Raw genomic sequence first — 25021 nt, forward strand, 5'->3', positions numbered from 1 at the left:
TTCACATGCTGTTGTGCAAATGGGAAAGACAAAAGGTGGAAATTATAGGCAATTAGCAAGACATCCCCCAATAAAGGAATGGTTCTGCAGGTGGTGACCGCAGACCACTTCTCAGTTCCTATGCTTCCTGGCTGATGTTTTGGTCACTTTTGAATGCTGGCGGTGCTTTCACTCTAGTGGTAGCATGAGACGGAGTCTACAACCCACACAAGTGGCTCAGGTAGTGCAGCTCATCCAGGATGGCACATCAATGCGAGCTGTGCCAAGAAGGTTTGCTGTGTCTGTCAGCGTAGTGTCCAGAGCATGGAGGCGCTACCAGGAGACAGGCCAGTAAATCAGGAGACGTGGAGGAGGCCGTAGGAGGGCAACAACCCAGCAGCAGGACCGCTACCTCCGCCTTTGTGCAAGGAGGAGCACTGCCAGAGCCCTGCAAAATGACCTCCAGCAGGCCACAAATGTGCATGTGTCTGCTCAAACGGTCAGAAACAGACTCCATGAGGGTGGTATGAGGGCCCGACGTCCACAGGTGGTTGTGCTTACAGCCCAACACCGTGCAGGACATTTGGCATTTGCCAGAGAACACCAAGATTGGCAAATTCGCCACTGGCGCCCTGTGCTCTTCACAGATGAAAGCAGGTTCACACTGAGCACATGAGCACATGTGACAGACGTGACAGAGTCTGGAGACGCCGTGGAGAACGTTCTGCTGCCTGCAACATCCTCCCGCATGACCGGTTTGGCGGTGGGTCAGTCATGGTGTGGGGTGACATTTCTTTGTGGGGCCGCACAGCCCTCCATGTGCTCACCAGAGGTAGCCTGACTGCCATTAGGTACTGAGATGAGATCCTCAGACCCCTTGTGAGACCATATGCTGACACATGCACATTTGTGGCCTGCTGGAGGTCATTTTGCAGGGCTCTGGCAGTGCTCCTCCTGATCCTCCTTGCACAAAGGCGGAGGTAGCGGTCCTGCTGCTGGGTTGTTGCCCTCCTACGGCCTCCTCCACGTCTCCTGATGTACTGGCCTGTCTCCTGGTAGCATCTCCATGCTCTGGACACTACGCTGACAAACACAGCAAACCTTCTTGCCACAGCTCGCATTGATGTGCCATCCTGGATGAGCTGCACTACCTGAGCCACTTGTGTGGGTTGTAGACTCCGTCTCATGCTACCACTAGAGTGAAAGCACCGCCAGCATTCAAAAGTGACCAAAACATCAGCCAGGAAGCATAGGAACTGAGAAGTGGTCTGCGGTCACCACCTGCAGAACCATTCCTTTATTGGGGGTGTCTTGCTAATTGCCTATAATTTCCACCTTTTGTCTTTTCCATTTGCACAACAGCATGTGAAATTTATTGTCAATCAGTGTTGCTTCCTAAGTGGACAGTTTGATTTCACAGAAGTGTGATTGACTTGGAGTTACATTGTGTTGTTTAAGTGTTCCCTTTATTTTTTTGAGCAGTGTATATGCATACATACATACATACACTGTATGTGGGATGTATAGACATTATGGACAGTATGTGGATACAATATGGTATATCTGAAGAAAACATGGATAGAATAGTGTATGTACAGCAATAGTTGAATAGGATGGACTTGACTAGAATACAGCATATTCAGGGCATTCAGAAAGTATTCAGACCCCTTCATTTTTTCCACAGTTACGTTACAGCTTTATTCTAAAATTGATTCAATTATCATTCTTTCCTCCTCAACCTACACACAATACCCCATAATGACAAGAGAAAATAGGTTTTTGACATTTTTGCAAATGTATAAAACCTTCAAAAACATAAATACCTTATTTACTTAAATATTCAGACACTTTTCTAAGGGACTCAAAATTGAGCTCAGGTGCATCCGGTTTCCATTGATCATCCTTGAGATGTTTCTACAACTTGATTTTAGTCCACCTGTGGTCAATTCAATTGATTAGACATTCTTTGGAAAGGCACACACCTGTCTGTGTAAGGTCCCACAGTTGACAGTGCATGTCAGAGCATAAACCAAGCCATGAGGTCGAAAAAATTGTTCATAGAGCTCAGAGGCAGGATTGTGTCGAGGCACAGATCTGGGGAAGGGTACCAAAAAATGTCTGCAGCTTTGAAGGTCCCCAAGAACACAGTGACCTCCATCATTCTTAAATGGAAGAAGTTTGGAACCACCAAGACTCTTCCTAGAGCTGACTGCCCGGCCAAACTGAGCAAATCAGGGGAGATCGGACTTGGTCAGAAGGACAACCATCTCTGCAGCACTCCACCAAATCAGGCCTTTATGGGAGAGTGGCCAGACGGGAGCCACTCCTCAGTAAAAGGCCCACTTGGAGTTTGCCAAAAGGCACCTAAAAGACTCAGATCATGATGTAACCAAGATTAAACTCTTCGGTCTGAATGCCAAGCGTCATGTCTGGAGGAAACCAGGCACCGCTCATTACCTGGCCAATACCATCCCTACGGTGAAGCATGGTGGTGGCAGGATCACCGGCAGGGACTGGGAGAATCGTGAGGATCAAGGGAGAGATGAACGGAGCAAAGTACAGAGAGATCCTTGATAAAAACCTGCTCCAGAGCGCTCAGGACCTCAGACTGGGGAGAAGGTTCACCTTCCAACTGGACAACAACCCTAAGCACACAGCCAAGACAACACAGGAGTGGCTTCGGGACACGTCTGTGAATGTACTTGAATGACCCAGCCAGAGCCCAGACTTGAACCCGATCAAACATCTCTGGAGAGACACGAAAATAGCTGTGCAGCGACGCTCCCCGTCCAACCTGACAGAGCTTGAGAGGATCTGCAGAGAAGAATGGGAAAATCTTCCCAAATACAGGTGTGCCAAGCTTGTAGTCATTCCCAAGAAGAATCGCTGCCAAGGGTGCTTCAAAGTACTGAGTAAAGGGTCTGAATACGTACAGTTGAAGTCGGAAGTTTACATACACTTAGGTTGTCATTAAAACTCATTTTTCAACCACTCCACACATTTCTTGTTAACAAACTATAGTTTTGGCAAGTCGGTTAGGACATCTACTTTGTGCATGACAAAAGTAATTTTTGCAACAATTGTTTACAGACAGATTATTTCACTTATAACTCACTGTATCACAATTCCAGTGGGTCAGAAGTTTGGAAAATTCCAGAAAATTATGTCATGGCTTTAGAAGCTTCTGATAGGCTAATTGACATCATTTGAGTCAATTGGAGGTGTACCTGTGGATGTATTTCAAGGCCTACCTTCAAACTCAGTGACTCTGCTTGCCATCATAGGAAAATCAAAAGAAAATCAGCCAAGACCTCAGAAAAGAATTTGTAGACCTCCACAAGTCTGATTCATCCTTGGAAGCAATTTCCAAAGGCCTGAAGGTACCACGTTTATCTGTACAAACAATAGTACGCAAGTATAAACATCATGGGACCACGCAGCTGTCATACCGCTCAGGAAGGAGACGCATTCTGTCTCCTAGAGATGAGCGTACTTTGGTGCGAAAAGTGCAAATCAATCCCAGAACAACAGCAAAGGACCTTGTGAAGATACTGGAGGAAACGGGTATGAAAGTATCTATATCCACATATCCTATATCGACATAACCTGAAAGGCCTCTCAGCAAGGAAGAAGCCACTTCCAAAACCGCCATAAAAAAGCCAGACTACGGTTTGCAACTTCACATGGGGACAAAGATCGTACTTTTTGGAGAAATGTCCTCTGGTCTGATGAAACAAAAATAGAACTGTTTGGCCATAATGACCATTGTTATGTTTGGAGGAAAAAGGGGGAAGCTTGCAAGCTGAAGAACACCATCCCAACCATGAAGCACAGGGGGTGGCAGCATCATGTTGTTGGGGTGCTTCGCTGCAGGAGGGACTGGTGCACTTCACAAAATAGATGGCATCATGAGGGAGGGAAATGATGTGGATATATTGAAGCAACATCTCAAGACATCAGTCAGGAAGATAAAGCTTGGTTGCAAATGGACAATGACCCCAAGCATACTTCCAAAGTTGTGGCAAAATGGCTTAAGGACAACAAAGTCAAGGTATTGGATTGGCCATCACAAAGCCCTGACCTCAATCCTATAGAAAATTTGTGGACAGAACTGAAAAAGTGTGTGCGAGCAAGGAGGCCTACAAACCTGACTCAGTTACACCAGCTCTGTCAGGAGGAATGGGCCAACATTCACCCAACTTATTGTGGGAAGCTTGTTGAAGGCTACCCGAAACATTTGACCCAAGTTAAACAATTTTAAAGGCAATGCTACCAAATACTAATTGAGTGTATGTAAACTTCTGACCCACTGGGAATGTGATGAAAGAAATAAAACCTGAAATAAATCATTCTCTCTACTATTATTCTGACATTTCACACTTTTTAAATAAAGTGGTGATCCTAACTGACCTAAAAACAGGGAATTTTTACTAGGATTAAATGTCAGGAATTGTGAAAAACTGCATTTAAATGTATTTGGCTAAGGTGTATGTAAACTTCAACTGTAAATGTGAGAGTATTATTTTTAATACATTTGCAAAAATGTCTAAAACCTGTTTTTGTTTTGTCATTATGGGGTATTGTGTGTAGATTGACGAGTGGGGGAAAAAACAATTTAATCCATTTTAGAATAAGGCTGTAACATAACAAAATGTGGGAAAAGTGAAGGGGTTTGAATACACTGTACATATGAAATGGGTAAAACAAAGGAAATTACCGCACACTGCTGCTCATGCTCCCAGGTGATATTTATTAACAACGTTTCAACCCTTAGGTCTTCATCAGGCATCCATATCCCAGGTGGGGGTGGAAGGTCCTATATATAGGGGCAGTACTCAGTGACATCGCATTCCTTTCTGTTTTCCATGAGTTTGCCTACAACTCCAGCACCTGCGGAACGTACCTGGATGTGCATATGTTCTTCAGCTTTTGTACTAAAACAGTATGTACACATTATTCAAGTGACCAGTGTTCCATGTCTATCTACACAGGACAGCAGGGCTAAGTAACCCGGAGGTAGCTTCGTCTCGTGTAGGAGACTGCCGCGCAGCTCCCCCGGGACTGCGGCGCAGAGCAGAAGAAAATATCTGCGCATGGCGAGAAGCTCGATATTTGCCCATGGAGATAACAGGGAAAATTCTAGAGAGTTGAGTGAAGTTAACACTATCAACGTTTCTCTTTACTGTGCCAATTGTGATCGAATCAACGCAATATTAGCCACTCTCAATGCAACATACCGAAACAAAACGAACTATGCAAGAGATTTTGTTGTAGGAAGAACGCATCGGGGTAGGATTCTATTGCGCAAGACTCAGTATTTTGAGACAGGCTTGAATAAGCTAAGTAGTCAATAGGCAGAGGGTAGAATCATTTCTGATTCTCTGTAATAATGGTAAGGGAATAATAATGCATTTTATTTTGTAAATTGGTTTCTTGCATCAAACATTTGTCACCTTGTCTGAAGGACAAGTTGATAAACGGGTTAATGTCAAGCCCTGCATATTGTTTTTCCAAAGTCTCATGGAATGTAGGCCTACATTGAACACCACACATTGGCTGTTACTGTAGGCTGAATGATAGAACAGCCATTTCCATGTTAAAATGTTATGGGATGCATTTTCTCCATTGGTTTTAATGGTAGGCCACTCTGGTAGGCCTACATTATGATCAAATAGCCACAGTAGCCTATGGCCACTGTTAAAACAAACGTAAAGCGAAAACATTGCTAGTGACAGTGACTAAATTCAGGGTAGGAAAGGGGGGTACCTAGTCAGTTGTCCAACAAATGTGTCTCCCGCATTTAACCCATCCCCTCTGAATAAGAGCGGTGTGGGGGGCTGCCATAATCGACATCCACGTCTCCGGGCCCGGGGAACAGTGGGTTGCTCAGGGACAGAACGACAGATTTCTACCTGGTCAGCTCGGGGATTTAATCCAGTAACCGGAAGGTTAACGCTCTAACCACTAGGCTACCTGCCGCCTGGGTGGAGGCCGGCTAATGATGGCTATTTAATAGTCTGATGGTAGCGGCCTCCCGATTGGTCTAAGGCACTGCATCGCAGTGTTAGCTGTGCCACTAGAGATTCTGGGTTCGAGTCCAGGCTCTGTTGCAGCTGGCCGCGACCGGGAGACCCTTGGGGCGGCGCACAATTGGCCCAGCGTCGTCCGGGTTAGGGGAGGGTTTGGCCGGCAGGGATGTCCTTGTCCCGTCGCACACTAGTGACTCCTGTGGCGGGCCAGGCGCAGTGCACGCTGACACAGTTGCCAGGTGCACGGTGTTTCCTCTGACACATCGGTGTGGCTGTCTTCCAGGTAAATTGGGCATTGTGTCAAGAAGCGGTGCAGGTTGGTTGGGTTGTGTTTCGGAGGACGCACGGCTCTTGACCTTCGCCTCTCCTGAGTCCGTATGGGAGTTGTAGTGATGCGACAAGACTGTAACTACCAATTGGCTACCACAAAATTGTGGAGAAAACGGGGTAAAAAAAAGAGAAAAAAATTGTCTGGTCTTGAGATAGCTGTTTTTCTGTCTCTCCAAGCTTTGATGCACCTGTACTGACCTTGCCTTCTGGATGATAGCTGGGTGAATAGGCCGTGGCTGAGGTCCTTGATGATCTTGTTGGAACTGAATCGTCTAGAATGTCATTGTATAGTGTTAAGATTTCCCTTCACTGGATCTAAGAGGCCTAGCACATACCATGGTGATCTTAGTGTGGCTGCTCGGCCATGGAAACCAATTTCATGGGTTCTTGTACTGACATTGCTTCCAGAGGCAGTTTGGAACTCAGTGAGTGTTGAAACCGAGGAGACAATTTTTACACACCTCAGCACTCGGCGGTCCTGTCCTGTGAGCTTGTGTGGCCTAGCACTTTGCGACTGAGCTGTTGTTGCTCCTAGACGTTTCCACTTGAAAGACTTTGGTTGCAAGCAGGACTAAGGCAGAGAGGAAGAGGCGAAGTGAGAGGGCTCATTCTCGCCAAAATAAGCCCAATGTGTTTAATATGCGGCTGCTCGCCCACGTTTTATAGTTATACTATGTATAATTTTCAGAGGTGGGTAGAGTACTGAAAATCTGTACTTAAGTAAAAGTACTGTCACTTAATCTTAATTTTCTCAAGTAAAATTTGACTCCTTAAACTACTCAAATAACAGTATAAAGTATCCGGTCAGAAAACAACTTAACTATGGGGCGGCAGGTAGCCTAGTGGTTAGAGCGTTGGACTAGTAACTGAAAGGTTGCAAGATCGAATCCCCGAGCTGACAAGGTAAAACTCTGTTGTTCTGCCCCTGAACAAGGCAGTTAACCCACTGTTACTAGGCCGTCACTGAAAATAAGACTTTGTTCTTAACTGGCTTGCCTAGTTAAATAAAGATAAAATAAAGACTACTAGTTACATTATTATTATTATTTTTTACCTCATGGTAAACTGTGAAAGCAAAAGGACAACTTAGATTAATGTCAAATCAATTGCACTATCATTAAAGCCTGACAGCACCATCTTGCAGATGTCCCCCAGTATAGGTACTCTCCCATGAAGACTGACATTAAACAAAGTCTGTGGGCTGTACAGTTTCAATTATGATAATTCAGTATTGACTTAATCTATCAATGTGCACAATTTCATAATGGCACTCCAGACATTGGAATGAATACATTTCACAATATCATTTGAGGTATGTTATGGTGAATGCATACTAAAAAGATAAACACCAAGTGTGATGTAAAATGTTTCACTCATAATGAATAGGTAAGTGTTACAGTCAATACCGATTTTTCACCATTTATGTTACCACTATGCAAATTAGACATTTTCACCATGGAATGAAATTGAGGTCAAGTATATATTTTTTGCCTTTTCCTAACCTGCTATGAAATGTATCCTCATCTTCCGAACATCTCCTTTCCACTGAGGGGTATTTTCTTTTCTTGAGAGAGCAAGAGTGAGAAATGCGTGGGAGGATGCTGAGCTGAACTGACCTGTTGATCCAGCTAACATTAGCTACCTACATGGTTGACACAGCTAGCTAGCTTAGACAGTTTATTTAGTGGCAACCTAATATGATAGCTACTGCCACACACATCTGATTAATCTATTCAAGCTTTGTGCCAATGGCAAGGTGGCTAGTTGGCTAACTAACAGATCATATGAGCTAAAAACAGGATTCAACTTTTTGTCAGATTCTGGGTTTGCCAAAGCTAGCTAAGTAGCCATTTGATTTGTACTTGTCCTCAAAACACAATTAACAGTAGAATATCTTAGAAATAGTTATTACTCCAGAAATATAATATTAAAAGGCCGAAGTGCAACTTACCTCTGATCACGTCTGGCTAAGAACCCAAGAACAAAAATATGAAGACACCTGCTTCACTTCAATAGTCATACAGATTTAAAGTGGAACCAATAGCATCAATTCATGTAAATATTTTTGTAATCATGTTTGGTTGGGAGGTTTGTGTCTGTCAGCAATAATATAATAAATCTACACTGACAAAAAATCTAAACGCAACATGTAAGGTGCTGGTCCCATGTTTCATGAACTGAAATAAGATCCCAGAAATTTTCCATACACACAAAATGCTTATTTCTCTCAGATTGTGCACAAATTGGTTTATATCCCTGTTAGTGATCGTTTTGTCCTTTGCCAAGATAATCCATCCACCTGACAGGAGAGGCGCATCAAAAAGCTGATTAAACAGCATGATCATTACACAGGTAATGCTGGGGACAATAAAAAGGCCACTAAAATGTGTTGTGTGACACAACTGGACAATGCCACAGATGTCTCAAGTTGAGGGCGCGTGCAATTGGCATGCTGACTGCAGGAATGTCAGGCAGAGCTGTTGCCAGAGAATCAAATTATAATCTACCATTTTGTCATTCGCATGGTATACGGTCTGAAATGCCACAGCTTTCAGGGCTCGAACCCCCAAGTTTATAAAATCAAATCAAATCATGGGATAGGGAGACATCCAATGCGATGGTTGCATTTATTTTCAATGAGAACGAGTACTTCTAGTCTTTCGACGTAAACATTTCTATTGTGAGTCCAGGCCTCTATTAGTTGCTGCATTGTATATGGGCCGTGTAAACGGACACCACTCACATACTCACGTCAATGGCTTACGGTACATCACAATTAGACAACATACACTATTCTGTGCTTTATCATATACATTTTGCATATCTGCATTTGAATAAAGCCAAGTAAGCTCTGAAAATATTCACATACAGGTTTCTGGATTAACATAAAACAGCACCAGAATTGATTTCATATTTTTTAATATTTAGTACTAGTATACTTGATGGTACCTACATATAACGGTTTGCAAAAATATAAATATACAGGTACTGTACTTAGTTACGTTATTGCTATGCATGATTAAGGTATGGCCTAGTTTGGCTCAGAATTCAGACCCCACTCTATGAGGTGTACGGCCATTGTCTTATGTCAGATAGCGTAACGAAACGTCTACACTGTCGGTTGAATGTCACGTAGGAGTGACGCCACCTGATGTAAGACAATGGTGTTTGGCTGGTGAGGAGTCGAGTCCACCTACACTACCAGTAAATGCTTATCCAATAACATTACATTAACTGACAATATGGGAGAACAATGTAACAACACAAGTTAGTACCAAATAACAGTGAAGTTGAAAGTCCATGATTTGTTGTGCCTTCTGTTATAAATCAGTGATGGTGAGCAAAACACATCAGTAAGTCTCAAACTAGAAAAATAACAAAATGTATAAAAAACATGTTCCAAATTATAACATTAATGATCCTAAAGAAGGGAATGGCCACTGTCAGCAAGTTAGCTCTCTCGGTCTCCTGTCCCATCAGGGTCTTTGGTCCATGTGCACAATGTCATGAAGGAATGTCAAAAAACAAACGTTGACGTCACTATGATGATGGAAGACAAATCCACGGTCGGCTTGGCATACTGGGCCCATACATTAACTGAAAGAAAATGACAAAGAAAATGACCACAAATGACAAAATAAAGTGAATGGAGACACACTGTGGGGTGAAATAATGCAAATCATATACATTCCACATTCACATTCTTTCAGAAAAATGTATGACTTCATGAAGATGAAGTATAATGAAAGTGAAAGAGAATAGACAGAAAAAAGAAAAAAAATAAGGTCAGAAAATGTGTGGATTGTGCCTCAGAGAATCATTATAATGTCAGTACAGAATAATTAATGAATGAGTGATAATTCTCAGAGCTGTCAGGGGAGGGAGCCCTTCAACTCCATTTTGAAGACCACTCATGATAAATGCCAGTGTAAATGTAAAGTTCTAACAAAAAAACTGTCATAAAGAGATTGAAATTTACACAATAGTTACCGGGAGGAAAATGGGGGAGGGTCATGCTTTTCAATTTCAGTCAGGGGGAGGGTTTAATATGTCCAGGGGAGGGTCATGTAATTTGTAAATCGATGAAATGTCACATGCTCAGGGTTTGAGAATTAGTTGCTTATTATAGTATCTCATGTGTGCCCGATGCTGCCCCTCATCCCTGATTCTCTGCTGGGTGCGCAATATCAAGTGCGCCTAGTGTGATCTCAATCAAATGATCCATGGCCTAGGCTATACAACAAGCATGCTGGAAGAAGCACAGGGCAAAGTTCTATTTTTAAGAAAATGTACTTCGAGTTTTTGCACTGCTGGGATGAGATATATATATATATATATATATAAACAACTATGCTACACTGCATTACACACTGCAATGGATAGGCGTTCCCATTCATGGTTTGACTGACATTCAGAGGGAGCGCTACAACTTTCTATAGCCGAGAAGCAGTGGTGTAGTGTTATTTATTTTTTTAGGTGAGAGCAAAATAAATAATTCAAAGACAAATATTTAAATGATAATGCCCGAGAAGCCGGTGTTTGGAGGATATATTAACACTGGTGTCGAGGGCCGGTGTTATCATATTATCCACTAGATGGAGACTGCAGAAGCTAAAAAAAGGTTCTGTGACTGCCTCACATAGAACCTGTCTCTCTCTCTATTTGGATACATCCATAACAAATGAGCTAATGATGCACAATTTCACCTGGCATAGAAAATGTGCTCTCTCGCAGGACACCGTTGTTCAGAAGAGCTAACAACAACAGTCACTTCATACAAGCTTGAAAGACTGCAAACTAGCTGCCCTTAGTTTCGTTTGACCTGTTTTCTATTGACATTTCTTTGTATATAGCCTTGAAAATGTATGCTGATTCATGATTTCGACTGGTTGAGAACAGCTGCCTGCCTGTCTGTCTCATCCCAACACGTTCATTACTATGGGACAGCTGAAGATCGAATTTGAATATTGAAACAAGGCTACAAATGTCAGAGACAGACAGCAAGGTTTATACAAATCTCCACTGTTAAACTAAATGTTAGTCTAAAAAAAATGAGAGATAATGTCTAGATGCTTTTTTATAATGGAGATAACGTTTATAAATTGCCTGGCTGGGCTGACAAGACAGTCCGATGGAACAGAGTAAATAGGCATTTTAACATCATAGATACAGCCGGTGGTAACTTGTGGAATAGACACTGGCTGGAATGCGTAACCAATCAGCATTCTGGATTAAACCCACCCGTTGTATAAAATAATAAGTGATGAGTAGGTCTATCAGATGTAGGCGACATCTTGATGAGGGTTATTTTGAGCGCCCTTTGAACCGTGGTGCTGAATGGATAGCAGTGGTCACGTATCATTCTAAGTTCCACTGCGCAAGGGGGTCCGTGGAGTTTTATGAACATCAAGGCAGACACACAAAAAAATGTGGATCCTAGATCTTGTTGGTGTGATAAGGTTCGTGCGATGGACCAGTTTGTCTGCATATGCAGTAGTGGTGGTACTCGGATAGTAGGGCGAGTTCAAGTGTGTCGTACAAGACTGTTGAGGACAGCCGTTTTAGAAACACCTTGTAGAGATGTCTGTGGCTGTTCCTGTTATGTTGGACTTGGCCCGCTTAAAGTGGTCACGCCTCCGACCGACGGGCATCTGCACAATAGCAAAAAAATTCAATTAAATAATTAAAGCGGGTACGGCCTCAGTGTTCATAGTAAACGCGCGATAGAAGTTGCCCCAAATTTTACAACATACATGTTTGCACTCAGCAGACCAGAAATTTGCTCAGTGCCACATTTTATTTGAGGGAACAGTTTTTCCAAGCGCTCAGGGAGGGTTGAGTAAAAATATATTTTACTGAGGAAAGGACCATCCATTTTAATTTCAGAGAGTTACAATTTTTTCCCCAGGTATCCCTCATAAATAACGTACAATCCCTAATGTAGTGAAAACCCAAGCACTACCTCAGGAACTATGAAATCTGTCAGACTAACCACAAAATGGATGAACGGTTTCACTAATAACTGCCAACGCACATATCATCCACTAGATGGAGACTTTAGAAGCTAAAAAAAAAGGTTTCTGTGACTGCCACACAGAGAACCTGTCTCTCTCCAACTAGGAGCTGCTAAGGTCAGGTATTTTCCATACGTCTGTCTGCTCATTCATATAACTATTTCAGTGTACAATAAATACAACACCCTGGTATGGAATTTGGGGGGACGGAGGGGAAGGCCCCTCATGATCAGGGTATAAACTCTAAGTCAATCCACTGCTATCTGTGATCTCAATTCAATCCTTTGGGGGAAAAAGGGAGGACAAAAGGACTTTGAAGCTAAACCTAGGGTAAGAGAAGGTAAGGTTTGGGAGGAATAAAGGGAGAGTGAGTGGAAGAGGACAGGAACTTGCTTACTTTTTCTTGTCCTTCTTGAGTGGCTGGGCTAAGGACAACGTCTCAGCTGCCACCTTCCTGCGGTTGAAGGCGTTCATTTCCTCCTCCAGTTCCCGCCTCTTCTCCTCCACCTTCCTCTTCTCCTCCTGGTGCATATGCTTCAGCTGCTCAAATTTGTTGTGCAACTGATTGTGGCAGATAGAGAAGACGTCAGGCCAAGAGATAAAACTTGATTATCTACAATCCAAATATATATCAAAAGGTCAGCACAGGTATAAATATGCAATGTTACAATGTCAACATTCAGTACCAGTCAAACGTTTGGACGCACTTACTCATTCAAGTGTTTTTCTTTATTTTTACTATTGTATAATAATAATGTAGAAACCACAACTATGAAATAACACATATGGAATCATGTATTAACCAAAAAAGTGTTAAACAAATCAAAATATATTTTACATTTGAGATTCTTCAAAGTAGCCACCCTTTGCCTTGACAGATTTGCATACTCTTGGCATTCTCTCACCCAGCTTCATGAGATAGTCACCTGGAATACATTTCAATTAACAGGTGTCCGTGCCTTGTTAAAAGTTAATTTGTGGAATTTCTTTCCTTCTTAATGCGTTTGAGCCAATCAGTTGTGTTGTGACAAGGTAGGGGGATATACAGAAGATAGCCCTATTTGGTAAAAGACCAAGTCCATATTACGGCAAGAACAGCTCAAATAAGCAAAGAGAAATGACAGTCCATCATAACTTTAAGACATGAAGGTCTGTCAATGCGTAAAATTTCAATAACCTTTAAAGTTTCTTCAAGTGCAGTTGCTAAAACCTTCAAGCGCTATGATAAAACTGGCTCTCATGAGGACCGCCACAGGAAAAGACCCAGAGTTACCTCTGCTGCAGAGGATAAGTTCATTAGAGTTATCAGCTTCATAAATTGCAGCCCAAATAAATGCTTCAAATAGTTCAAGTAACAGACACATCTCAACATCAACTGCTCAGAGGAGACTGCGTGAATCAGGCCTTCATTGTCTAATTGCTGCAAAACTACTAAAAGACAACAATAAAAATAGACTTTCTTGGGCCATGAAACACGAGCAATGGACATTAGACCGGTGGAAATCTGTCCTTTGGTCTGATGAGTCCAAATTAGAAATTTTAGGTTCCAATCGCCGTGTCTTTGAGACTCAGAGAAGGTGAACGGATGATCTCCGCATGTGTAGTTCACACCGCGAAGCATGGAGGTGGTGGTGTCATGGTGCTTTGCTGGTGACACTGTGGTTTATTTAGAATTCAAGGCACACTTAATCAGCATGGCTACCGCTACCATCCCATCTGGTTTGCGCTTAGTAGGACTATTATTTACTTTTCAACAGGACAATGACCCAACACACCTCCAGGTTGTATAAGGGCTATTTGACCAAAAAGGAGAGTGATTGTGCTGCATCAGATGACCTGGCCTCCAATCACCCGACCTCAACCCAATTGAGATGGTTTGGGATGAGTTGGACTGCAGAGTGAAGGAAAAGCAGCCAACAAGTGCTCAGCGTATGTGGGAACTCCTTCAAGACTGTTGGAAAACCAAAAGCTGGTTGAGAGAATGCCAAGAGTTTTCAAAGCTGTCATCCAGGCAAAGGGTAGCTACTTTGAAGAATCTAAAATGAAATAACACTTTATTGGTTACTACATATTTCCATGTGTTATTTCATAGTTGTGATGTCTTCAATGAATTAAGAAAAACACTTGAAGGAGTAGGTGTCCAAACTTGACAGGTACTGTATGTGCAACAACTGAATCTTCCATAAGACCGCAAACTAATTTCCTTCACCCTCCACCTTCCTCCTCTTTCCCAGCCAGCAGCCACACCCTCACCTCTCTCTCCTTCTCTTTCAGCTCTGCCTCAGTCTCCTTCACTTTGTTGACAAACATCTGTCTCATCTCCTCCTCCTTCTTCTGCAGGTCTCCCATGAACTCTTTCCTCTTGGCTTCGTAGGTCTCCTGGAGGCTGTGGACAGGACAAACAAAGAAGTGGCTTACTACATATCAGACTAACTACAGCTTGGACTAACTCACAAAGGAATTACAGTTTTTAAATCACTCACAGAGCATCTTTACATGCTGAACTCTGGGATTCATTGGTCTGCTTTCTTATAACATATGACTAAACTATTAATTTCAGTGATTGTGTATTCTATGATCAGCCTTGCTGCCTCACCTGAACGGCTGACAGTCAGGGTCTGTATCTTTGAATCCCATCTCCTCCAGTTTGCAGCGGCGGTAGAGCTCGTAGTGGCGGGCGTGAGTCTGCTCCCTCAGATCCTCCATGTTCACCCTGATCAGCATCTCACGCAGCTTCACAAAGTCACAGTGGCTCTCGTTCTCCACTGGACGGGACAGCACAGAGACAATGCAATGTCAACGAGACTATGTTACTAACATCTGAGGCCACAGGCACCACCCCTCAACCACGGTCAATGAATCTACATGAATGATATACAAGTTCAATGGGTCCACGTTGTGGGGCTCCTGCAATTGATTAATGATAAACTAGGTGCTGTAAGATAACTCTCCTCTCAGAGTAGGAGTAGCATCACATCAACTGAGGAAAGCACAGTACGATTGAGGGGAAAACTTGGGGATATTTGGCAAAAGAGTAGTGTACATTAATTAGGGAAAAAAAGGACAAAGTTCAGAGGTTATGGTCCACTAACTCTCAGAGTCAAAGAGTTATCAGGCATCCAATCGTGTGAGGATTGGAGCAAGAAGCCTTTCCTGCTTTTCACACTGACATAAGTGGGGGAGGATTTGCCCAGAGGAAGGTCATGGACTCCATGGCTACAGTGGGTATACTGCAGGATATAGTGGAAATAAATACTGTATCAACCCCAGCTGTGAGCGCTGTGCTGGATGTAAGGATGTGGTAAAAAAAAAAAGCCAATTAGCACAGCGTTTAGTGTGGAACATGATCGCTTTCGACATGAAAGTCACTACACCTTCAGTATACAGAGAACGTGAAAATACTATGAGAGAAATGACAAATGACCTCCACTTTGAAGTCTTTGGAGACGAGAAATGTGGAAGAAAATGGCTGACATCTGGCATCTAACAACCTCTCTGGTAAACTCTCCCCGCTGAGATCCGGGGTGCAATTTGCTGACACCGGGACATCCAGAGTTGCCAGGGCAGGGGAGAATCACATTACACACTCTGCACAGAAATAGTTGGGAGGGAAGAAATACCAGCGGTCTGCCATCTGTCATAGTTGTCTGGGGTTCAGAGACAACAAGAGAGATATCCTGAGGTGAGATTAAAAAAAGCACTCAAAATATTTTTACCCCCCCCAGAAGACTTCGTGTTTCTCATTTATCATAGCCCATACATGACATAGGAAAACTGTTTTGATTGAGACAGTTGCTGCTACAAGCGAGGGAGATTCAATCAAGTGAGCACAATATGATTCACTTAATCCAGTTTCACAAACAATTTCAAAAGTTATTTTTTTATGACCCATTCACTGAAAGATAAGACTCTCAGGAACACGTATGTGCGTCTTCGGTTTCCCTCTACAATGCTCACAAGCCGCGCAGGACTCATTAGAACAGAGTGGACAAGACCAGGCACCAAATCAGACGAGGGGAAAAAAGAACATCAACGATGATCTTCTGAACTTCCCGATACCTTTCTGATGTATTTCAGTCACTTCAAACCGTACTTCCTTCAGATTGAAATGCTTTCAAAAGTACTGTCAGACTGATTGGTAATAGGCCATCATAGCCCCAATTCAAAAAGCAAAAACTGGCAGTTGCTTACATCACTTTTTTATTTTTTATAAACACATGTGGGGTCACACATTTTTGTATATCAAAAAAGGGGTCACTGGCCCAAAAAGTTTGGGAACCCCTGACTTAATAATTTTCTATCTAGCCTATTATTTACCACCCCATTGACTGATGGAAATCCTCTCCTACACTCTAACCTATGAGGCAGGCTTTATAAATAAACCTAAACCACAGTCCTTGAAGGATTGTGGAATGGAAACAACAGGCACAGGGACATGGAGAGAACGTTCTGAATCAAACTCCCAGCTGGGTTCAAATATTCTCACAACGGTGCTCAGTGACAAGATCAAATTACAGCGTTTAGCCATCCCGGTCGACCACAGCTAAACGTCTGCAAAAACAGCAAACAATGTAGCAGTGTCCCTGTAGTAATACTCCCAATAGATGTAGCAGTGTCCATGTAGTAATACTCCCAATAGATGTAGCAGTGTCCATCTAGTAATACTACCAATAGTGCATTCATCGGTCTCTGCCATTTTCCAAAGACACTAGGGACTGACTTCCTGAACAGTGGTTCTCTCCTGAAATGGAAAGAAGCAAAGAGGTACAGAAGGAGAGGTACTCACCTTGCACTACTCCCCAGGGATACTGCCTGGCCCGCACCGTTTTGTTCCCCACTTTGACCTCCTCGATGCTCCCCACCACAGCGAAGGGGAGGTGAGCCTGAAAGAGTTCAGAGATCAAAAAGGTTAGTCAGGTTACAGATTTGACCAGAAGCAGCTTCCACAACACCCATGACTCTCACACAGGTTACACTTCCTTCCTCACAGCATAGCCAACGTTTTTACTGGACAGGTCTAACTGCTTAGACAGATGTCCATGGAAGAGAGAAAAAAAAAAGCAGACAGGCGATAGATAAACTTTGGCTGTACCAACGTTGCCGTAGACCACACAAGAGTAACTCTAAACAGTGTTGACATATAAGTTACTTCAGGGGCTGTGTTTAACATCCAGCCAGCTGTATTTAGAGGCATGTCTTGTTGGTCTGATTAAACATATGGGCCTGATTGCAACAGAGATGCAGAAGCTGCGGATTACCTGCAGGATTTCTCAACACTCTACCAGGAGATTACACAGTGCTCCCTGCTAAAATAACCCTGGTTGCAATGAAAAGAGCTGCGGAAATAAAACTAGAAGACCAGCTGATCTAACGCTGTTACTGTCAAGCCGGCTTAACACTAGACAGTGGAAATGGCAATTGTCTGCGTTTACTACTCCCACCCCAGTGGAGAAAACATCCTATCAGGAACAACGAAATATAAATGCGAAAAATATTTTTTTTTAAAGAGAAGAATGTGACATATTACAACTGAAATAAAATGATTCGACTGGAAATGTAGCCGGTTAATTACAATGATTGTAACTTTGCGAAAATAACATTCTTGAAGACCAACTTTATATTAATTCATTAAAGTTACATGGATTGCAGCAACATGTGTGACAGACATTGTTTCTTCAATAAAGTACAATAGGCCCACTGCCTAATTAATGTAGCACTGTACGAAATGATAAGGTTCATTATTGACTTATCACGTTCTACAAATAAATAAATAATATCGGCTGTCTGCACAATATTAGAATACAATACAATTTGATTAAAAATACATCACAACCACAATTTTGTTTCAAATGTCAAATGTGTAGCTCACAGTTCAGGAATATTTATTTTTCCCCTCTTGATAAGAAATGGCCATATTCGATTCAGACAAGTAAAATCATTAATGGATTACATAAATAGTAAACCATTTTTAAAAAATCCAACACCGTGATTTTTCCCATTCATAAAATGTGCAGGGTAGGCTACATTGCCATTGTAGATTTGCTGTGATAAACGAGTAAATTAAATACTTTATTTCAGTTGTACAGAATGATTGTCAAATACATAAATCGCAAGATCAAATTGTTCCAATGATAATACCCACCAGAGGACAAAATCATCTTGAAAAATGTTGGTCGCAATCAGGACTAAAGATTATGACATCCGCGTTATGGAGCGGTAAAGATCGGTGGCGGGTGATGGTTGTAATTGAGATCGGATTTATTTTAGCAGTTGATTTTAGCACGTAATGATGGTGTAGCCCTTTCCACTCACAGCACGTGTCATTACGTATACGAGTTGAAAATGGCAGAGTTCATCATTGATAAGCGCCTAAATTGGAACACAGTAACACGCTATACAGAGTTCAGGTTCTCCACTTCACTGTATGGTTTTGACTGACATTTGTTGTTATCCGAGTGAGGTCAACGTGTTTCTGAAAGTTGAGACGTTGAGGATTATAATAAATACAGCTTTGATGTCATACAAGCAAAAAAAAAAACACCCATGAGTCCCAAATTTTAACTTCACATTTCCATATTTGAAAACTCATGTAATTTGCAGTATCAATGATTATGATCGCTATGTTTGATCCACAGTTACAATGACGGCATGCGTTATACCCTGGGTTGTCCGAAAATTTGCCATGGAACACACACTTGAATGCACTCATGCCTCCATTCTATGTGCACCAAAACTACAGTTGGTTTGTCTGAAGTGCCTTCGAAAGCCTAACACTTGTAAAATCGTATTTTATAACTTACTGTAGCAAGCCATGTCAGCAATAGAATAAGTTTTCAAATGATGCCCACCTGACCCAGATTGCGATTTATAATGGACCGTTTTTGGATTGCGTAAAACAGTAATTGTCTGATGGTGGGCACAGTTTGGAGAGATGTGAGGCCACTTGGAGGCTTCTCCCTCAAACCCATTGTAATATTTTTTATTATCTTACACCTACTCCCACATTTCAAAGAATATACTTATGTTGCTGAACATATTTTCAGATTCCCTTATTGACAAATGCTGTGAAAAGAACAGTAAAGGTCAAAAGCACATCAAATCAACAGTCTAATGTTTGGATTCATTCTTGTGTTGTGTCCTCACCTTTGGTGTGATAATTTCTCCATAATCTCCAGTGGTCACTTTCAATTTCTACCATGCTTTTTATAGTTCTTCTGTTAGAAACATTTCAATTTGGCCCTGTGCATATAGGTACATTTCCACGCAATGATCTAGTAACCAGTGTTGGTGAAACTGGCCCATGGTTCTTTATTGCTCCCAGAATGACCCTGGCCAGTGAGCCATCATGAGGAAAACATGTTCACCAAAAGGAACCTCAAGAATTAAGTGGCAAGCCAAAACTGGCTAGGGCCCAGGCACTGAGGTCATCTAGCCTGAACACGGAGCTATGGGTTGCGTCCCAAATGGCACCCCAATCCCGATTTAGTGCACTACATTTGACCAGGGCCCATAGGGCTCTGGTCAAAAGTAGTGCACTATAGTATATAGGTAATAGGGTGCCATTTGGGACACATCAACAGACAGGACAGAACAACAACTCCTGTTCTGTCTGCTCTACCAATGCCAGGCGGCCAATTCATTTACATCAGGGATGGGCAACTTTAATGGGGGTGGGGGCCACAGTGGCTCGCGGGTCTGCATGCCCACATCCATACCCACAAACGCAGAACTGATTTGTGCAATCAATCTATTTGTGCAGTCAACCTCAAAGTCTAAGCTGTTGGGGGCGGGGAGAGCTAACACACTAAGCTAACATATGGAATTGTTTTAAGATGGTCATACCATGGATCATTTAGCTATTTGATTTAGGATTTTAGGATCCCTTTAGGTATCTTTTTTTGTGGGGATAAGATATTGAATTTGGCCTTTAATACTATAGCCCATAGAAACACATAGAACAACACAATTGCAAAAAAGACGGGCAAAAAAATAAGGTTTTAAAGTGTCTGTCCTATATCTAGGAGCAAGCTCAGGATATGAGTTTTTGGACACATATTTAACCCCTTATTTTTGTTGGCACAAAACCACCTCAATTTCTTTGTATGGGTTACTTTAAGACGAGTGACACTTGAGGGGGTCGTAGAGCAAAACAGAGAACACCATAGTGTTCATAGTGTTCCCAGACCTGTGTTCCCAGTGTTCCCAGACCTGTTGTTTTTCAACTCTTAATGATCAGCTATGAAAAGCCAACTGAAAATTATTCATGATTATTATTTGACCATGCTTGTCACTTATGAACATTTTTGAACATCTTGGCATAGTTCTGTTATAATCTCCACCCGGCACAGCCAGAAGAGGACTGGCCACCCCTCATAGCCTGGTTCCTCTAGGTTTCTTCCTAGGTTTTGGCCTTTCTAGGGAGTTTTTCCTAGCCACCGTGCTTCTACACCTGCATTGCTAGCTGTTTGGGGTTTTAGGCTGGGTTTCTGTACAGCACTTCGAGATATTAGCTGATGTACGAAGGGCTATATAAAATAAACTTGATTGATTGATTGATTGATTCATGAGTCTCCCCTTCCCATAGAGTGTTTTTGGACCAAACCGTTTGGGCATTACAAGTGTTTTTGTTCCAAGACCAATTTTCGGGATGTCTCATGGTCTGACAAACACTTCTGTAGCTCGGCAACCTTCCACCGCAGATGCGGAAGGCCGACGTGAGCGGATGCGGTGGATTGACATGCAGACCGTGCTAAAAACATGATCTCTAGCTTAAACTGACAGATTTTGATGGGGATATTTGTATTACGTTACTGAGATTGACGCACAGGTGCGTCAATAGACGCTTAAGAATGAAAAACGACTTAACGCGCAGTTCAGACACCGAATAGAAATTAAGAGAAGGCTGGCACGATTGAAAACTTTTCTTAAAAGATGCACTATGCAGAAAGGGCTCCGTCATTTCCTGGTTGCTAAAATTCTAATAGTTTGCCTAATTTCAGTTTGTGACAAAACAAAAAAGTATAGCATAGAGCAGGGATGGGTAACTGGTAACCCTTTTGTAAGCCCTCAGCCGAATTTCACAACAACAAAAAATCTAAAAATGTTTTAAAACTCAGTCAGGGTCTTCATTTACTGTAGAGAAAGAATAATAGAATGAACAAGGTGCAATTTCAAAATGTAGCTGTGCATCAGCAGTCACTCAATTAGCCCATTTTCTATTTGATCAGTAAGCTAGTCTAGCGGCCTGCAATCTAAACTTGAAGTAAGCATGGTCGAATTACCAACAATGGTGGGGCCCACGAGCCACTGTGGGCCCTCGTGATGAGTTATTTTTTTATGTGGACCCCATCAAAAGTTGCCCTAACCCGCTGTGAAATAGAGTACCAGCCAAAATTTGACACACCTACTCATTCAAGGATTTTTCAAAATTTGTACTATTTTCTACATAGTACAAAGTACATAGTTTCTACTGTAGAATAATAGTGAAGTAATCAAACCTATGAAATAACACATGAAATCATGTAGTATCAAAAAAACTGTTAAATAAAGTAGCCACCCTTTGCCTTTATGACAACTTTGCATTCTCTCAACCAGCTTCATGAGGAATGCTCTCATGAGGACCACCACAGGAAAGGAAGACCCAGAGTTAACTCTGCTGCAGAGGATAAGTTCATTGGAGTTAACTGCTCCTCAGATTGCAGCCCAAATAAATGCTTCACAGAGTTCAAGTAACAGACATATCTCAACATCAACAGTTCAGATGAGACTGTGTGAATCAGGCCTTCATGGTCGAATTGCTGCAAAGAAACTACTACTAAAAGGACACCAATAAGAAGAAGAGACTGCTTGGGCAAAGAAACACGAGCAATGGACATTAGACCGGTGGAAATCTGTCCTTTGGTCTGGAGTCCAAATTGGAGATTTTTTGTTCCTACTGTGGGTGAACGGATGATCTCTGCATGTGTATTTCCCACCGTAAAGCATAGAGGAGGCGGCGTTAAGGTTTGGGGGTGCTTTGCTGGTGACACTGTCTGATTTATTTAAGAGCGATACTCCATCCCATCTGGTTTGGGCTTAGTGGGACTATAATTTGTTTTCAACAGGACAATGACCCAACACACCTCCAGGCTGGGCTATTTTACAAAGAATTTGTAAAATAGAACATGAGTTCTGCATCAGATGACCTGGTCTCCACAATCTCCCAACCGCAACAAAAATAAAAGATTAAGATGGGTAAAAGAACAGACACTGTACAGAGGAACTATTCCTAGATCTTCAGTTTCTTGGCAATTTCTCACATGGAATAGCCTTCATTTCTCAGAACAAGAATAGACTCCCGAGTTCCCGAAGAAAGTTATGATACTCCAGATACTCAACTAGTCTAAAGAAGGACAGTTTAATTGCTTCTTTAAATCAGGACAACAGTTTTCAGCTGTCTTAACATAATTGCAAAAGGGTTTTCTAATGATCAATTAGCCTTTTAAAGTGATAAACTTGGATTAGCTAACACAACGTGCCATTGGAACACAGGAGTGATGGTTGCTGATAATGGGCCTCTGTACGCCTATGTAGATATTAAATATATATTTTTTAAATACATTTTTTTAGTCAGCCGTTTCCAGCTACAATAGTCATTTACAACAGTAACAATGTCTACACTGTATTTTCTGATCAATTTGATGTTTTAAAATGACAAAAAAAAGTGCTTTCCTTTCATAAATGGAATAATGTGTCCCTGAACAAAGGGGGGGTCAAAATCAAAACAGTCAATGCAGCTGGTGGCCACACTAGATACTAAGTACTGCAGTTCATCTCCTCCTCATGGACGGCACCAGATTTGCCAGTTCTTGTTGTGAGATGTTTCCCCACTCTTCCACCAAGGCACCTGCAAGTTCTCGGACATTTCTGGGGGGAATGGCCCTAGCCCTCACCCGCCGATCCAACAGGTCCCAGACACGCTCAATGGGATTGAGATCCGGGCTCTTCGCTGGCCATGGCAGAACACTGACATTCCTGTCTTGCAGGAAACGACGCACAGAACAAGCAGTATGGCTGGTGGCATTGTCATGCTGGAGGGTCATGTCAGGATGAGCCTGCAGGAAGGGTACCACATGAGGGAGGAGGATGTCTTCCCTGTAACACACAGCACTGAGATTGCCTGCAATGACAACAAGCTCAGTCCGATGATGCTGTGACACACCGCCCCAGACCATGACGGACCCTCCACCTCCAAATTGATCCTGTTCCAGATTACAGGCCTCGGTGTAACGCTCATTCCTTCGACGATAAACACAAATCCGACCATCACCCCTGGTGAGATAAAACCACGACTCTGTGAAGAGCACTTTTTGCCAGTCCTGACTGGTCCAGCGACGGTGGGTTTGCGCCCACAGGCGACGTCGTTGCCGGTGATGTCTGGTGAGGACCTGCCTTACAACAGGCCTACAAGCCCTCAGTCCAGCCTATTGCGGACAGTCTGAGCACTGATGGAGGGATTGTGCGTTCCTGTTGTTGCCTCCTGTACCTGTCCCCCAGGTGTGATGTTCAGATGTACCAATCCTGTGCAGGTGTTGTTACACGTGGTCTGCCACTGCGAGGACGATCGGCTGTCCGTCCTGTCTCCCTGTAGCGCTGTCTTAGGCGTCTCACAGTACAGACATTGCAATTTATTGCCCTGGCCCCATCTGCAGTCCTCATGCCTCCTTGCAGGACGCCTAAGGCACGTTCACACAGATGAGCAGGGACCCTGGGCATCTTTCTTTTGGTGTTTTTCAGAGTCAGTAGAAAGGCCTCTTTAGTGTCCTAAGTTTTCATAACTGAGACCTTAATTGCCGACCGTCTGTAACCTGTTAGTGTCTTAATGACCGTTCCACAGGTGCATGTTCATTAATTGTTTATGGTTCATTGAACAAGCATGAGAAACAGTGTTTAAACCCTTTACAATGAAGTTCTGTGAAGTTATTTGGATTTTAACTAATTATCTTTGAAAGACAGGGTCCTGAAAAAGGGACTTCTCTTTTCATGCTGAGTACACAGTTGAAGTCGGAAGTTTACATACACCTTAGTCAAATGCATTTAAACTCAGTAGAAATTCCCTGTCTTAGGTCAGTTAGGATCACCACTATTTTAAGAATGTCAAAATAATAGTAAAGAGAATTATTTATTTCAGCCTTTATTTCATTCATCACATTCCCAGTGGGTCAGCAGTTTACATGCACTCAATTAGTATTTGGTAGCATTGCCATTAAATTGTTTAACTTGGGTCAAACGTTACGGGTAGCCTTCCACAAGCGTCCCACAATAAGTTGGGTGAATTTTGGCCAAATCCTCCTGACAGAGTTGGTGTAACCGAGTCAGGTTTGTAGGCCTCCTCGCTCGCACACGCTTTTTCAGTTCTGCCCACAAATGTTCTATACGTTTGAGGTCAGGGCTTTGTGATGGCCACTCTAATACCTTGACTTTGTTGTCCTTAAGCCATTTTGCCACAACTTTGGAAGTATGCTTGGGGTCATTGTCCATTTGGAAGACCCATTTGCGACCAAGCTTTAACTTCCTGACTGATGTCTTGAGATGTTGCTTCAATATATCCACATACTTTTCCTGCCTCATGATGCCATCTATTTTGTGAAGTGCACCAGTCCCTCCTGCAGCAAAGCACCCGCACAACAT

At 42.6% G+C, this 25021-nt stretch overlaps 1 protein-coding gene across 1 annotated transcript in view; it reads right to left on the reverse strand.

Moving 5' to 3' along the window:
* Positions 1–9240: 9240 nt before the first annotated feature.
* The window catches only part of LOC120032117 (septin-8-A-like), a 32990-nt gene continuing 17209 nt past the window's right edge, over positions 9241–25021 (reverse strand). The window contains exons 6-10 of the mRNA XM_038978062.1: positions 17139–17235; positions 14949–15117; positions 14606–14738; positions 12750–12913; positions 9241–9935 (exon numbers count right to left, since the gene is read on the reverse strand). Of these exons, the coding sequence (XP_038833990.1) occupies positions 9932–9935; positions 12750–12913; positions 14606–14738; positions 14949–15117; positions 17139–17235 (567 nt within the window). The 3' untranslated portion in view covers positions 9241–9931. The remainder of the gene's footprint in view (positions 9936–12749; positions 12914–14605; positions 14739–14948; positions 15118–17138; positions 17236–25021) is intronic.

Source organism: Salvelinus namaycush, chromosome 3, assembly GCF_016432855.1.
Source record: "Salvelinus namaycush isolate Seneca chromosome 3, SaNama_1.0, whole genome shotgun sequence".
Lineage (NCBI taxonomy): Eukaryota > Metazoa > Chordata > Actinopteri > Salmoniformes > Salmonidae > Salvelinus > Salvelinus namaycush.